Below are 15,975 nucleotides of genomic sequence, written 5' to 3'. Positions count from 1 at the left end.
TTCTTCTAGTTTTCCAGGTTTTGCTCTTAATATTTAGATCTTTGAAATTAAATAAGTTCTTTAATTAATTTTTAGATGAAGTAAAATAAGTGTTAACTTCATTCCTTTGGCTTTAATATCCAGTTTTCCTACTACCCTTGTTGAAAAGTCTGCCAAGAACGGTCTTGGTACTCATCAATTGGGGTTGACTCAATCAATTGGGGTCTAAGTGACAGAAACTCCAGTAGGGCACTTTCCTTGCATGCACATCTGAACTGAGTTTTTGTTTGTTTGTTTTGTTTTTTGGGGCCACACCTGGTGATGCTTAGGGATTACTCTTGCTATGCACTCAGATATCACTCCTGGCTTGGGGGATCATATGGGATGCCGGGGATCGAACCACGGCCTGTCCTAGGTCAGCTGCATGCAAGGCAAATGCGCTATCGCTGTGCCACTGCTCCAGCCCCTGATCTGAGTTTTATTCCCTGCAGTCTATGTGCTCTGGTTCCTTAAGATCGACAGTAATGATCCTTGAGTTCAGAGCCAGAAGAAAACTCTTGAGAACTGCCAAGCATGGCCCAAAACCAAAAAAAAAAATCAATCAAGTGGATATATGAACTTTTTTTTTCTGTTCTTTCTACTTTGGTCTATCCGTCCATATGTCTTTCTTTGTGCCAGTATCACACTATTTTGGAGATAGGAGCTTTGGAGTAAGTTTGGAGTAAGGAAGTGCAGGTTCTCCAATTTTGTTCTTCTTTTTCAAGATTGGTTTTGAAGCAGGCAGCCAAGCAGGCAAGCAGGCAAGCCCCCTCTCCCTGAGTCCACTGCAATGGATTCTTGGATGTAATAAAACCCAGAGAAGGGATTTGAGAAGTTATTTTGTCACTAGCTCTAAGGCTGCCAGAATCCCTCTTGTGAAAACAGGTCTGATAAGAACTTTACCTGGTGTTACTGTTGGTCCAGAGAAAGCTGAACAACCTTTGCCCCCAATACACACAATCCCCATTTCCCTCCACCCCAAGCTCCAGCAGCAACAAAAGCCCTGGCCTTTTGAATGTCAAAAAAGACCATCAACTACCCCCAACCCTGCCCACTAGCAACACTCTCTTCCTTAGGTAGAAAGCTCTGTGTGTCGGGTTAGAAGAAATTATAAGTCAATTTGTAAGTTGACACACATGTAAGTATTACCAGCCCAGTAACGTTGCCTGAATCCCTTCAACTTTCATACTTACATGTGGGTATGTGTAGTGGGATTCTCTCTACCTTTGCAGAAGCCCATGATCTCTTGAGCATGTTTCTCTCTCTTTGTCCTTCCTCAGAATTTCCAAATAAAACTTGTTTTTACTTCACTGCTCATTTCTTCCTGAAATCTGAAAGTCACCTGGAAAATATGGGTAAAGTGTAGGACAGACTGACTTTCTGATGAAGAACAAGTCCCATAGTCCTATATCTCCCCAGCCATTTCCAGGGTGACCAAAGGTGGCTATAAAGAAAGCAGCAGATTTCCTTCTCAGGGCTGCTGCCTCTCTCCTCCCCATTTCATATGTCACCTGTAACATTAGTTGGACTATTTGGGGTGCTTGAGATTCTATATAGTATCTAAGGAAGGGAGTCTTTTTTTTTTTCTTTCTCTATTTTTTTTAATTATTTTTTTGGGGGCGGTCACAACCAGGCAGCGCTCAGGGGTTACTCCTGTCTCTCTACGCTCAGAAATTGCTCCTGGCAGGCTCAGGAGACCATATGGGATGCCGCGATTCAAACCACTGTCTTTCTGCATGCAAGGCAAACACCCTAACTCCATGCTATCTCTCTGACCCCTCTATTATTTATGTATTTATTAGTTTTTGGGCCACACTCGGTGGCACTCAGGGTTACTTCTATATCCGTGCTCAGAAATAGCTCCTAGTATGGGACTGGAGCGATAGCGAAGCAGTAAGGCATTTGCCTTTCACGTGGCTGATCCAGGACGAACCGCAGTTCGATCCCCGGCTGTCCCACATGGTCTCCCAAGCCAGGAGTGATGACTGAGCGCATAGCGAGGAGTAACCCGAGTGTCACCGGGTGTGGGCCAAAAACAAAACAAAAAATGAAAGAAAGAAAGAAAGAAAGAAAGAAAGAAAGAAAGAAAGAAAGAAAGAAAGAAAGAAAGAAAGAAAGAAAGAAAGAAAGAAAGAAAGAAAGAAAGAAAGAAAGAAAGAAAGAAAGAAAGAAAGAAAGAAAGAAAGAAAAGAAATAGCTCCTAGCTAGTGGGACCAAATGGGATGCTGGGGGATCAAACCCGGGTCTGTCCTGTGTCAGCCACATGCAAGGCAAACACCCTATTGCAGTGCTACCACTCCAGCCTCAAGGAAGGGATTTTCTTTTTTCTTTTTCTTTTTGGGCCACTCCCGGTGACGCTCAAGGGTTACTCCTAGTTATGCGCTCAGAAAGCGATCCTGGCTTGGGGGACCATATGGGACACCAGGGAATTGAACCTTGGTCCGTCCTAGGTTAGCGTGTGCAAGGCAAACGCCCTACCTCTTGCACCACCACTCCACCTCCTTTTTTTCCCCTTCTTTTTGGGCCACACCCGGTGACACTCAGGGGTTACTCCTGGCTATGCGCTCAGAAATTGCTCCTGGCTTTGGACTCATTTGGATTGCTGGGGGATTGAACCTTGATCCGTCCTAGGTTAGTGCTTGCAAGGCAAATGCCCTACTGCTTGCGCCACCACTCTGGCCCCAGGGAAGGAGTTTCTCTCTCTACAAATTAAGATCTGTAAAAATGAGGCCAGATAGACACTACAGAAGGTAAAGCACTTATTTTGCAAGCAGCCATGTCAGCTGTCACATGGTTCAATCCCAGCACCACATATGGTCACTTGAGCACTTGAGGGGGTCACTCCTGAGCAGAGTAAGGAATAGTCTGAGTTCAGTTGGGTGTGTCCTTCCCATCAGACACACAAAAAAGGAGTTAAACATAGTTATTTTATGACCCAGCTATTGCTTTTCTATGTATATACAAAGAACTTAAAGTAGGGACTTGACTTGCATACCATGTTCAATGCATCATTCACAATAGTCAGATGATGGAAACAATACAAGTGTCAATCAATGACTACAGAACCAAATGAATACAAAAACAAGTCATACAATGGAACATTCTTCATTCTCTAAATGTAATGAAGTCTGATCGTGCTGAGACTTGAAAGAACCTTCAGTGCTGCTGAGATGGAATAATCGTTTCCCTGAATCTGACCCCCCCTGGAGCTGAGTGCAGCCCTCTATGGCAGGAATAGGTGTCCAGTAGAGTTGGTGAGGCTAGGTCAAGGCTGTCATCAATCCAACTTCCTCTGTGGTCCCACTGGGCTGCTTTTTCTTCCTCTTCACAGCCCTTGAATCTTAGTAAATATCTTCCACCTCAGAATTTTTCTTAGCAGTTGCTTTCTATTTCTAGAGAACTTGACCAAGAACGCATTCCAAGTGAACTTATACCACACCAGCTTGAAGTGCACTATTTTATTGTGAGGTTTTCTAGCCTAATGCACACACACATGATAATAGCTATCTGGATAAACATTCCATTATGCTACGAACTAATTCTTTCTTCCATCATTTCCTAGTCACTTACCATAGGACACTTTTCCACATTAGTGAAGCAAGAAAATACTTCTAAGTCACACAGGACCCAGCTTATTGCTACCTACTCTAGCTACCCAGACCCAGCCAATCAGCGTGGCAGCAGCTGAACAGACTGCACCCTGAATGGGAAGCAGTGTAACCAGAAAGGGGTTTGCTATTCTTCCCACCAGGGTAAATAAGACTGGGGAGCCAAGAAATTGGTGGGGACACACACAGTGCTTTTGTACTTTTTGGTGTATGTCGCTTTTTGGGTCACACTCAGTGGTTCTCACAGCTTATTCTTGGCTTGATGCTCAGGGATCATCCCCAATATGGATTGAGGAATCTTACATGGCACTAAGGATCAAACACAGGTTGGCTGCATTCTAGGCAAGACATAGTGTCCTTTTGTTTGTTTGCGCCACACCTGGTGATGCTCAGGAGTTACTCCTGGCTCTGAATTCAGGAATTACTAAGTGGTGTGGAGGGGACTATATGGGATGCTAGGGATCAAACCTGATCAAATCTGAATTGGTTGCATGCAAGAACCTTACCCACTCTGCTATTGCACTTTCACCAACTCATCTCTTTAAAGGAACACGATAAGGCTCCTGTGGTGTTCCGGACCCTAAACAGATCCCAACCTAGATATCTGAGCCTTCTGTCCATTCCCAAAAGAGATCTTTACTCACAGGACAGAGAGCAATTTCATCTTTTCTCTCCTGAAAAACCTTCCTCATGTCCTTTGCTCCCAGGCTAATACCCACGTAGTTATCTCTGGTGATAGATAGGGCACACTTCCCTTCACCTGCGAGGCTGTGTGTTTGCCTTGTCCATGAGGTGCAGAGTGAAGGATCATGACTGCTACCCAATTTTTCCCCAATAATTACAATATTTATTTAAATTAAAACATTTGCAGCCCAAATAAGTTTAAAATTGTACTTTTCAACTTTAACCAACTTCATAAAACTACTTTGAAGACACTTGTCTCCAGGTTAAAACCTGTGATCTCTTCAACCATAACCTCCTTTAATATAGTTCAAGTTAGAATTTATCCTCCTAGTATACTATCTATGGCTCCTTGCCAAGATAATTGTCCTCACAGTCTGACCCCCGGTTCTCTATATGGGAATATACTATCATTTTAGAGGTACGTTAATGCCTTGTTTATTGAACTTGTTTATTCAATGCTAAAGCATTGTCAAACCATTTTTTGGGGGGCCACACCCGTTTGACGCTCAGGGGTTACTCCTGGCTATGCACTCAGAAATCACCCCTGGTTTGGGGGGACCATATGGGACGCCGGGGGATCAAACCGCAGTCCGTCCTACGCTAGTGCTTGCAAGGCAGACACCTTACCTCTAGCACCACCTTCCCGGCCTCGTCAAACCATTTCTAATGATCCTCCAGCCACAAACATGAGGCTGCCTCTGTCTGCCCTGTTGACCCCTAGGTAGCTAGCTGCTACCTAACTCTGAGTGAAATTCTGGGGCTAGTCAGTTTATGCCCTTCTGGAGCTTCTTGAGGGGAACACATTTTGTCTGGGGCAGGAAGGCCTAGGGCTGCTCTCCATACTGAGCAGGACTGGGACAACTGCAATGGCAGCTGACTTAGAGAGTTGTGGTCAGACGTTTGTGCCTCCTGAAACTACTGAGCACATTTTAACTTTCAAGGGTCTTGTGTCAGAAACTGTGATTTTTGTGAGGTAATCGGGTCAAGAGGATGAAGCCCTCAAAATGGAACCCATGACATTTGAAAGAGGGCCCACAAAACAGGGAAGGACTAGAACATAGACTCTACACAGAACTTGCCAGCTTCCTCATGTTGTGTTTGTAGTCTCCCAGCCTAAGAAATACTGTTTAGGGTTTCTAAGATCCCTAATACGGTGGTTTGTCATTGCAGATCATAGGAACATTCTGACTGGGTCAGAGGAAAAGGTGAAGCATGGTTGGAGGGCAGCGGGTACCCCAGTCCCACTCCCTGAAGGTTCTAGTGCAGGTGGCAGCATGCAGAAACAGCCACACTAGTCTCCTGGGTTTCTACTAGCAATGACAGATTAGGAGAGGTTGAGAAGTGGCCCTCAGACTACAGGTACCGAGTGGTACTGGAGCCCAGAAATTCAGAAGTCATTTCCTGACCACTTGGGTATCACCTCCTTTACTTGATGCCTGCTGTCCCTCCATCTTGTCACTGCCCTTCTGTCAGGTTTCAACTTTGATGTCAACGCGGTATTCAGAGTCAAAATCTGCAGTCCATTCTGCAAGACCATTGCACCACCTACCCGGTCCCTCCGCGGGGCAGACGAGAGGAAGGCGCGGGCTAGGGTCAGGGAACTCGGGAGTGTGATGTGGCTGTTTGGGCGACGGAAACCCGCATCTCCCCTGAAGGCTGTGTAAAGTCCATGGAAGGTCAGACCTGGCCAATGCACAGTCCTTGTCTAGCCTCTGCCTTTCCTTCCCCTCGCAGCTCTCCTCCATTCCCGGAATTGTGCTTTTTTTTTTTTTTTTAGTTTGAACGATTTTGAAAAGTTGGTGGCCGGAGAGATAGCACAGTGGTAGGGCGTTTGCCTCGCAAGCGGCCGACCCAGGACTACGTCGGTTCGAATCCCGGCATCCCATACGGTCCCTTGTGCCTGCCAGGGACCTGAGCATAGAGCCAGGAGGAACCCCTGAGTGCTGCCGGGTGTGACCCAAAAACAAAAACAAAAACAAAAAAGTTGGAGTTGTCAACAAGATAGCCAGGACAGCCCCGGCTATCAAACCAGGCACCCGACAGCTGTGGGTGAACGTCCCAAATAGTATTTTTATTTGACTCTCACTGACTTGCAGGACGTTCAAAAGCATCAGGAATCAGGGGCTGGAGAGATAGCACAGCGGTAGGGCGTTTGCCTTGCAAGCAATCTATCCAGCACGGACGGTGGCTCGAATCCCGGCATCGCCTATGGTCCCCTGAGCCTGCCAGGAGGGAATTTCTGAGCACAGAGCCAGGAGGAACCCCTGAGCGCTGCGTGTGTGACCCAAACTCCCCCCCGCCCCCCCAAAAAAAAAGGAAAACAAGGATCAGGAATCCTTGGAGAAAAGGTCTGAGTCACAGAGTTCTAAGATGAGCTCTGAAATTTGGCAGCCAGCCCCGAGCCCCGGAAGGAAACGGAGACAGCAAATGCAAGCCGAACTAGAATTGAACGCCGACAGCTGGGGACTGAGCTACGACCGGAAAAAGTCTGCGCTTCCGGCTCTGTGACGTCGTGCTGCGGCCCAATCACTGCGCTGGATTTGGAGCGCAGGCGGAAATAAAGGCGGTGTAGCCCAATACAAAAAGGAGAAATAGATAACGCGTTCCGGAAGTACCCGCCTCCCACAGTCACCAACCAATCACGTCTGAGGCGGCGGCGCGCGCGGCACGCCGGGAGTTGTAGTCCGCCGCGCGGGGCGGGACTCCGGCCCATAAACCCTCGCGCGGATTTGGCTGCGGCGGGGCCCCGGGCGGCGGCGGCGGCGGTGGAGGTGCCGGGCTAGAGCTCGGAGCCGGAGCCCCCCCGGGCCACGGTGACCATGTCGGCTCCATCGGAGGAAGAGGAATACGCGCGGCTGGTGATGGAGGCGCAGCCCGAATGGCTGCGCGCCGAGGTGAAGCGCCTGTCGCACGAGCTGGCCGAGACCACGCGCGAGAAGATCCAGGCGGCCGAGTACGGGCTAGCGGTGCTGGAGGAGAAGCATCAGCTGAAGCTGCAGTTCGAGGAGCTCGAGGTGGACTACGAGGCCATCCGCGGCGAGATGGAGCAGCTCAAGGAGGTGAGCGCAGGCCCCCCACCCCGCCTCCGAGCTGGTGCTGTCGACGCGAGTGGGTCCGCGTGCATGCTGGCGATTTGGGGCCTTTTTGCAGGCACCAGTGACACCGTCGAGCCAGGGGTGATGACCTCTGCGGGACTGATGCCGGTGCACGCCCGCAGGTCCCGCAAAAGGGGGACAGGTTTTGGTCTCCCACTCCCAGGGTTCTTCCTTGAGAGAATGGAGCCACTTTTGTGCCTTTTTTGCCCTGTGCTATGGGGGAGACCCGGCTCCCCCCGCATTTCTTCTGAATGACTTAATTGTGCCCTTGCCTAGGATTTCGGTCCTCAGCTGTGACAGGTGTTGCCTTGAGCCTAGCAGGACCCTTCAGGTTGGGACCAGGGCCTGGTTAGGTTGTGCTAGCATGTGGCTGGGGATGCCAGGGTGTTCCTAAGCCCCTTCCTTTGCTCCAGTGATACGTGACAGTTGCTCTACCTGGAAGGGTGGATGTGAAGGCCTTGCATGTGAAAGGGTGTCTTTAAATGCTCATCTGTCCTTCCCCCCTTGCTGACCCCCCTTCTCCTCCAAGGGGCATCTTGGTACTTAATGTTCAGAGAAGTCTATGAAAAGATTTTGTGAGATGTATATAAAAGACAAAGATATGGAAACATCTTGAGATTTTCAGAATGATGTATCCAGTTTAAATGTTGATGCTATTACAACAAACTTTTACTGTGCCTATGCAAAATGACATCCACTTTTGTAAGTTTTGATCTGGGATTTCCGCCTTTGCAGAGAACAGTAGAACACAACTTATGTAGCCCTCTCTTTTTTGAACAAAAAAGGGGGTGTTGTTAGGTTACCTAATACAAAGATCATCCCTGGTTTCTTTGTATCTGTTTTTTTACTACTTGATTTCACCCAAATTAAAGATTGTTTTATATGTAAGCCTGGGCCAGACAGCTCAGAATAGCTTGAGCTTTTATCCTTATTAAATCTCTACTGCCCCACCTGGGGGTGGTCTCTGTACTCAATAAAAACAGTTCTGGCAGGCAGCTTGCTGGAGATACGAGGTAGAAGACAGCCAGACTATATGTGTTTCGGTCTTAGCCTGGTTTGGATTATTTCATGCACGACCCTGATTCAGACTCTTTCACCTGGAGTTGGAGACAATGGCACATGGGGTGATTTTACACCCATCTACCGGTACCCAAGTCCTGGGCCTCTGCTGTCAGCTACCCTGGGAGCTGATGCTAGGTCGACTTGGGAACTTGGTCATATGGCTCTGATGAGGAATGGAGTGCTTGGGTAAGGAGGAAGGGATGAACAAACCTCCTTTAATATCTGCAGAACCAGCGCAGGTGAGTGTCACCATGGCTGAGCAGGGGAGAACAAAGACATGAGGGGCAGACAAAAGTCCCATCTTGGTATGAGAGGAATCCAACCTCAGGGGACTCTCTTAAGACAGAGCTGTGGCCCAGAACAGGGAGACTGGTACCACCACACCTTCCATCTTCTGCTTTCTGGGTGTGGGACTCGCCCTCTGCAAGACTGGGAGTGGGCTTCTGAGATGTGTGGGAGCCTCAATCCATCAGGCACTCCTAAGAGCAAGCTTGCCTCCTGGCCAAAGCCAGATCCCCAGGGTTTCTCCACTGATCGTCTCTATTATTCCAGACAGAGCCAATAGGCTCTGTGAGTGTGTCAGGACAGGTGGACTACAGAGAACCAGGAGGAGATATGTCTCCATAAGGGGTACAGAGATTGGCCATCTGGGCTCTCTATTACGCAAATATCACATACAGAACTTTGGCCTTAGACTCCACTTGCAGGTTTGAGGTGAACCTCTTAGCCATCCCTACGAAAGCTAGAGGAAGGGGCTTGCTTGGTCTTTGGAGGTGTTGTAGGAACCTTGTCCTGATCTGTTACCCTTGAGTGCAGATTTCTGTTGGCTTATCTGAACCAGAATTAGACTGGCCAGGGCAGTCTTTGCCCCCCCCCCCCTTTTTTTCCCCTGTGGAGAGGGAGCCATTGTCTTTAGCTTATTTCTTAGATTGAAGTATGGTTGATAACAAATTCTACTACCTGTGTGGTTTGGAGGATTAGTGAGGTAGGGGGTCGTACACCTTTACTCCTCTCTGTGACTGGGCCTTCTTGGAGGGAGGGAAACTGGCTAACCTGACTTAGGGGGAGCTGGCGAGGGCCTGTGGCAAACCCACGGCCTCTCATGCTTGATGAGTTTCTTGCTGTGAGCTTCTGATAACCTGATAGTGTGTGGCCCCTGCCCAGTGGTTCTGCGAGTGCTTAGACCTGGTGATTCAGGGCTCGGTTCTCAAGTCTAGCAGTGCCTGTTCACCTTAACAGCTTGATAGGGAAGGAACTGGCCTCTGATCTCTCAGACCCTGTTTGTGCCTCTTATTCTTTTGTCAGATATGGCAGCATGAGTTCTGTCTATGAGACTCAGGCAGCTGATAGAAGTAATAGCTGAGTTCCCAGGAAGCACAAAGCACCCTGGCTGCCCTGATGCCATGTCTGCCAGTGGGAAGTGGAGGGGGAGCTTGGTAAGCTGCTCCTTCTTTTGGCCTGGGCCTGAGGCTGGTTCAGTCTGCCCTCATCTTCCTTCCTGCCTCTCCCTGGGTTCTGCTGTCTCACCTACCCTTCAGGGCTTGGCTGCTTTCTCCAGAGTCTCCTGCACCCATTCCCATCATGTCCCCTCCCATCTAAACTGTCACTGTTGTACCTGGAAGACTTGTCTATTCTGTTTATGATCCATCCACTCATCCCTGTGGGTCTGAAGTTGGATGTTTCTAGCTTACCTTTGGGTCTTATTGCAGTGCTACTGCCTTTTCTTGGTCAACTTGTTCCAGCTTTTACCCTGGCATCTCTCTTTTTCTTTCTCTCTTCCTCTCTTTCATCCTCTCCCTCTTCCTTCCCATCCCCACCCTTCCACCACCCAAAATTACAGGCTCCAGCCTCAGTTCTGCAAGGACCATGGGTTCTCTTTTTCTGAAGACTGGCTTTATTTATGTGTCCGGTTTTGGATTTATTTCTTCATGGATGTGTTGGCTATTCCCAGTAGTTTACTCCCTGCTCAGAGCTGGGGGTAGGGAGTCATGCCTGGTAGTACTTGGGGGACTGTACAGTGCTGGTGATTGAGTGCGAGCCTCTGGCATGTGGAACATGTGCTCAGCTTACCACGCATCCTCCAGCCCTGGAAAGTTGGTACTGAGACCAGGACCTGGGTGCCTGGTGTTTACTGCAGCCCAGGTGTCATCACTCTAGGTTCCCTCAGCTGGATCCCAGTCACTTGGTCACTGTCTTTACCCTTCTGAGTGGACATTAGGCTTTCTATGACTTCATCCTGATACCCCCAGTTCTGGACCCTCTGCACATAGTTTCACTCCCTTCCTGGAACCCCCAATGGGACCTGCCTGGCCTCCCTCCACACCAATGGCTTCTGATCTTCGGTACACCTGCCCCTCAGTCATTAGCTGCAACCCTACCCAGCCATATGCTTTGGGTCCTGAGGCCACTTGTTTCCAGTATTACCCCAGCGATAACTGCCACCGCTTCTACTCTGTGACCTCCTGTCATTTTTTTGTAGACAGATGCTTTGCCACATTCTACCTGTCACCTGACATACCCCAGCCTCCAGAATGCCTTTTTAAATGGTTATACAGTGATCTCTGCACTCTGCTGATTTTGACAAATACACAGTGACACTTAACCTTCTGTGACAGTGTCAGATGGAATTTACTTTTCACCGCCTCACCACAGGCCCCTGTGCTTCTCTATCCTTATGGGCCTGGGCAATGACTCTCTCTAACCATCTCTTCAGCTTTGTCTTTATAATTTCGCAAACATCACAGTCTGTGTTCTGTTCATTCACCTTTCAGTTTGCAACATGCATTTAAGATGCACTTCTTTCTATTTGTTTAATAACTTTTGTTAGGATGACCCCAGGCAGTCCTCAGGGGACTATCAGGCCACTCCCTGAGATTTCCCACCTGGGAGGCTTAGTGCAGGGTTGCAAGAATACCAGGAACTACCAAGGCTTTATCCCAGTGGCTCAGGGGCTGCCAGGGTCACATCTAGTGGTGCACAGGGGCATGTGCTGTAACCATTGAGCTATATTCCTGATAACTTTAGTTTTTATGGTTTTGGGACCCCTCCCAGCAGTGTTAAGAGTTTACACTTGGGGCCCGGAGAGATAGCACAGTGGCGTTTGCCTTGCAAGCAGCCGATCCAGGACCAAAGGTGGTTGGTTCGAATCCCGGTGTCCCATATGGTCCCCCGTGCCTGCCAGGAGCTATTTCTGAGCAGAAAGCCAGGAGTAACCCCTGAGCACCACCGGGTGCAGCCCAAAAACAAAAACAAAACAAAAAAAAAAAGAGTTTACACTTGACTCTGCACTCAGGGATCATTCCTGGCGGGGCTTGGGGGACCATATGGAGTGTCGGGGATTGAAGTTAAGTTTGCCTGTGTAAGGTAAGTACCTTACCCACTACTGTCTCTCTGACTCCCCAATAATGTTTTTTAATCACAGAATTAATGTTTCATTAATAATATTAATTATTAATAATAATGAATAATGTTTCATTAATACCACAGCCAGTTTATTCATCCAAAGTGGTATCTTTGCTGCTTCTATATATGTATGTATGTAACTGTTCATAAGATTTCTATAATCATCCCTGAGTTGGGGCTGGAACTATAATATAGTAGATAGGGCACTTGCCTTACACTTGGCCAACTCGGGTTCAACCCCTGGCACCCAATATGGTCCCCCAAGCTCAGAACCAGGAATAAACGCTGAGTAGTGCCAGGAGTGGCTCAAAAACCAAAACAAACAAAATTCCTTGAGCACCTGTTTGTCTGGATGAAAGTTTCCAACTCATTTGGGTGAAAGTACTTAGGAGCACTGTTGCCATACCTCAGGATTTGAGCATGTCTATTGTCTTGGCATCTGCACCTGCACCACAGCTTTCAACGATTTGGAATTCAGCCTTTCTGATAGTGTGTGGTGGGCTCTTGTGGTTTAATTTACATGTTTCTATGGATGCCTGTGCACCAGAACCTGCTCTTGTGCTAGCCTGAAAACCTCTGTGTTCAGACCCAGGGGCCTGGTCAGGTTTGCATTGCTTGTCCTTGGCTCTCATCTGCAGGTTACAAGCAGTTGCCAGTCTGAAGTGGTCAGGGCCTCCCTGTAGGCAACCATGCAAGTGGTATGCTTGGAGGACCTCTTGGGGAGCTGGGAGGCTGTGCCGGAAAGTAGACCCCAGGTGTCACCATTTCTTCCATCACAGAGTCAGATGCTGCTGCATTAATCCCAAGGTGACCCTGTCCAGGGGATGGGAGACACCAGTGTCTGTAAGAGTCTGTGGCCCTTCTGAAGGGCTGACTCCTCTTCTTTCAGCTGTGTCACTTGGAGATAGGCTGGCCCTATCACCATGCCTAGCTCTCTGGGCAGAAGGGAGCATGCACTCTCTGTGCACACCTCCCGTCCTGTCCCCACATTCATAGCACCCAGGTGGCTGGATGGGGAAGGGGCCTGAACTGATCTGTCTCCCATTGTGGGTATAGGGCAGTCTGTGTGTGATGTGTTGAAAGAGGACCCACCACTGTGCCTGCCTACAGCTATCCTGACCCTGCTCTACCTACAAATGCCCAGAGAAGGCTGCTAGGCCTCCTGGCAACAGGCTTTTAGTGTGATTTGAAAGATGAGGGCTGGTCCCTAGGCTTGCCTGGGTGTCCCTGGTAGAGGATCCAGCCTGAGGATACAACTGGCTGGAAGCTTATCAGCTGACATGGTCAATTAGAGTGTGGGCCACTCTCGAGGTACCCCATTGGCTGAATTGCTCCTGCCTAGGCATGGACTCCTGCTTTCTACGCTCAGATTACCAGATATTTGTGACAGGATAGACATGGGTGACAGGGTGGAGCATGGTGAGCACCAGCAGAGCCCTTCTGTTTTCTCAAATGAGCACTGCTACGTGGGTCCATCTCCTTGTTCCCCACAGTTGGCATGGCCATGACCTGGGGCTGCACATACTCCTCCTGAGTCTTCGAGAGGAATTGAGGGCCTGGAATATGATAGAAGCATGCCTGCAAAGGTGATGGCAGGCATGACTGCTCATTGGCTGTTCCCAGCCTGATCATCACCTCCACCTTTGGTGTAGCTCCCTTCTCTCCTGGCCCTTCCTAGATTCCCCATCTCCGGGAGCCTCCTGGCCAAGAGGAAGGAGAGTGGTTTCTGGAGCAGATGCTAGTGGTCCTCAGCAGGGATGGGAATACCAACTAAGGGACGAGCAGCCTCTCTTGGGGTAGGACAGAGCCTCCCGGACATCCCAGAAATACCTGGCCCCTCTGGGGCATCTGCGCTGCCTTTTTAGGGTCTCCTCTTAGGGGCAGTCAGTAGGCAGGAGAGTTGACTGAGAATATAGGTGAGGTCACATGCAGGTGGCTAACATTGGGGAACTGGTCTTGTCCTGAGCTGACTCAGGATCCAGAGGAAGGGAAGACTGTCAGCCACTTCCTCCATGGCAGGACCACTGGGGGAGCTCTCAGAAATGCCCTGCCCCAGCCACTCTCAGAGGATTGAGTGAAATCTGTCTTAGGGTAGGCTGAGCCTTGGAGAGAATAAATCTTCCTAAAGGGTGTGATGGAGAGATGGGTTTGGAAACACCCTCATTACCCCATCAGTATTGCCCTACCTGCCTCTGTTTGAGCATCTCCAGTGGTCACAGAGCTGCACATCCCCATTCTGAGTAGAGTACTGAGGGGATTAGTCACCTTTGACCTGGGCCTCCACTGCACCAGCTCTGAGTCGCCAGCACCTCTTTGTTGGGTGCTCAGTTTCCTGTGTCTTCACTAGTGTACTGCTGAGAGCAAGACTCCCCCTGATTTGAGTTTCCCCTCCCCAGACCACTTCCTCTTTTCCCTACAGAGCTTCCTGGCTGCAGGTCAGTCAGGAAATCTGAGGAGCCAGACTTCCTCTTGGGACCCATGTGCATCCCTGTGTCTTTTGCCCTCCTCAGACTGGCCCTGCCTCAGCAGAACATTTGCCCGCCTCCTTGGAGGGAGGAGTGGTTAGCATGGTGTGAGGAGAGAAGAGCCACCTGGAAGGGAAGCACAAACAGCAGCTCAGATCAGCCACAGTCTTTGCTCCTCAAATGCTGACTGTGAGCCCCTCCACAGCCCCAATGGGGCATGTCTCTGGGCATCACCACTGGCCCTGGTAGATCCACAGTCTCAAGGCCTGTGAGGTACCAGCTCTTGGCCTATGGATGGTTGTGTACCAGCCCTTCAGCCTCGTACAGTGCATATCAGATTCAGGATGGACTTAGGCCCCCAAACAGACAGACACAAGCTTAATGTTGCCTGGATAAGATGGATGGTGTTAGATGGTGTGTGGGAAGTGGGGGCCCCTATGACTGGCACCAGTCACAGCACAGAGTAACAGGCACACAGGGTGCATTGACCTAGTAGTGTCTGGGATACTGAAGTTTGCCCCGTAGCCAGCATGCCCAAGGTAGGGTAAGTGAAAGCCTCCTTGAAACCAGAGCTTTTTCCTCAGGAAGTGGTTGTTAGTGGGATGGGATGACGTCAGCTTTATGCAAAAGAAGACTCACAACCATTATGCTGTGGAAAAAAAGTAACTAACTGGTTAAAAGCTCATATTTTCTGCAAGACCCAAACTGTCCTAAAAAGTAAAAGTACGTTAAAAAAATACACCTCATCAAAGTAAAATATTACTATAGGGGGAAGGCTGGTATAATGGGTAGGTCAGTTGTCTTGCATGCGGCCAACCCAAGTTCAACCCCCAACATCACTTGTGGTCCTTTGAGCATTACCAGGAATAATCCCCAAGTGCAGAGCCAGAAGTAAACCCTGATCATTTCCAGGTGTGGACCCCAAAACAGAAAAACACTAGTGCAAACTATAGCACAGGAAAACTGAGCATGGGTGTCCTAAACCATGCCTGTATTAGAGTGGACATACAGAGCAAAATAACAGGAAACTGAGTAAACAAAAAATAGAAACATCTCTAATCAAAATAGATGGATCACTGCCAAGGCTATGCGGTGCAGGGGGATTGTGCTAAAAATACACAAAACAAGAAAATTGGACACAGTAACAAGACAGAAGTTACTGGGGAGGTTAGGCAACAAAGTCGCAAAGCAAGATAATATAGAAAGTAAAAGCAACTAAGTATTTATTTCAGCCCCGTAATGACTTAATGCAGTGAACTTAAGGCCTGAGCCTTAATTGGAGGCTGTGCCAGTGGCCTGTGCTATGGCTGAATCCTCTCCACTCCAACACCCATTTACCTGCCAGCACCATATAATCTTGTACCCTCTCACTTCCCTGAGCATCTTTTCTCCACATCCCCGCTCACACAACCGCCACCCCCAGGCTTTTGGCTCAAGGTGGCACAGAAACCACTACTGAGCCCTCACAAGTCTCCCTTCCAGAGGGCTGACACCCGCATGCCCTACCCACAGTACCCACAGGCCTCTATGAATAGATGTGACTAGGAGATGCCTTTACTGTCCAAGAGCTCTGGACTATGATCTCCACTCCAGCCCAGTTAGGCAGTGACTCCGAGCCTGACCCAGAGTCATGCTACATGC

General features: G+C 49.1%; 1 protein-coding gene across 2 annotated transcripts in view; it reads left to right on the top strand.

Annotated features, from left to right (window-relative positions):
- Positions 1-7,065: 7,065 nt before the first annotated feature.
- Positions 7,066-15,975, top strand: part of BICD2 (BICD cargo adaptor 2) — a 30,784-nt gene continuing 21,874 nt past the window's right edge. For both annotated transcript variants that reach the window (XM_049770029.1, XM_049770028.1), the window contains exon 1: positions 7,066-7,369. In XM_049770029.1, coding sequence (XP_049625986.1) covers positions 7,130-7,369 — 240 coding nt within the window. In that variant the 5' untranslated portion in view covers positions 7,066-7,129. The remainder of the gene's footprint in view (positions 7,370-15,975) is intronic.

The sequence above is a fragment of the Suncus etruscus genome, chromosome 3 (genome assembly GCF_024139225.1).
Source record: "Suncus etruscus isolate mSunEtr1 chromosome 3, mSunEtr1.pri.cur, whole genome shotgun sequence".
NCBI lineage: Eukaryota > Metazoa > Chordata > Mammalia > Eulipotyphla > Soricidae > Suncus > Suncus etruscus.
This window is presented reverse-complemented; position numbering and strand designations above follow the sequence as displayed.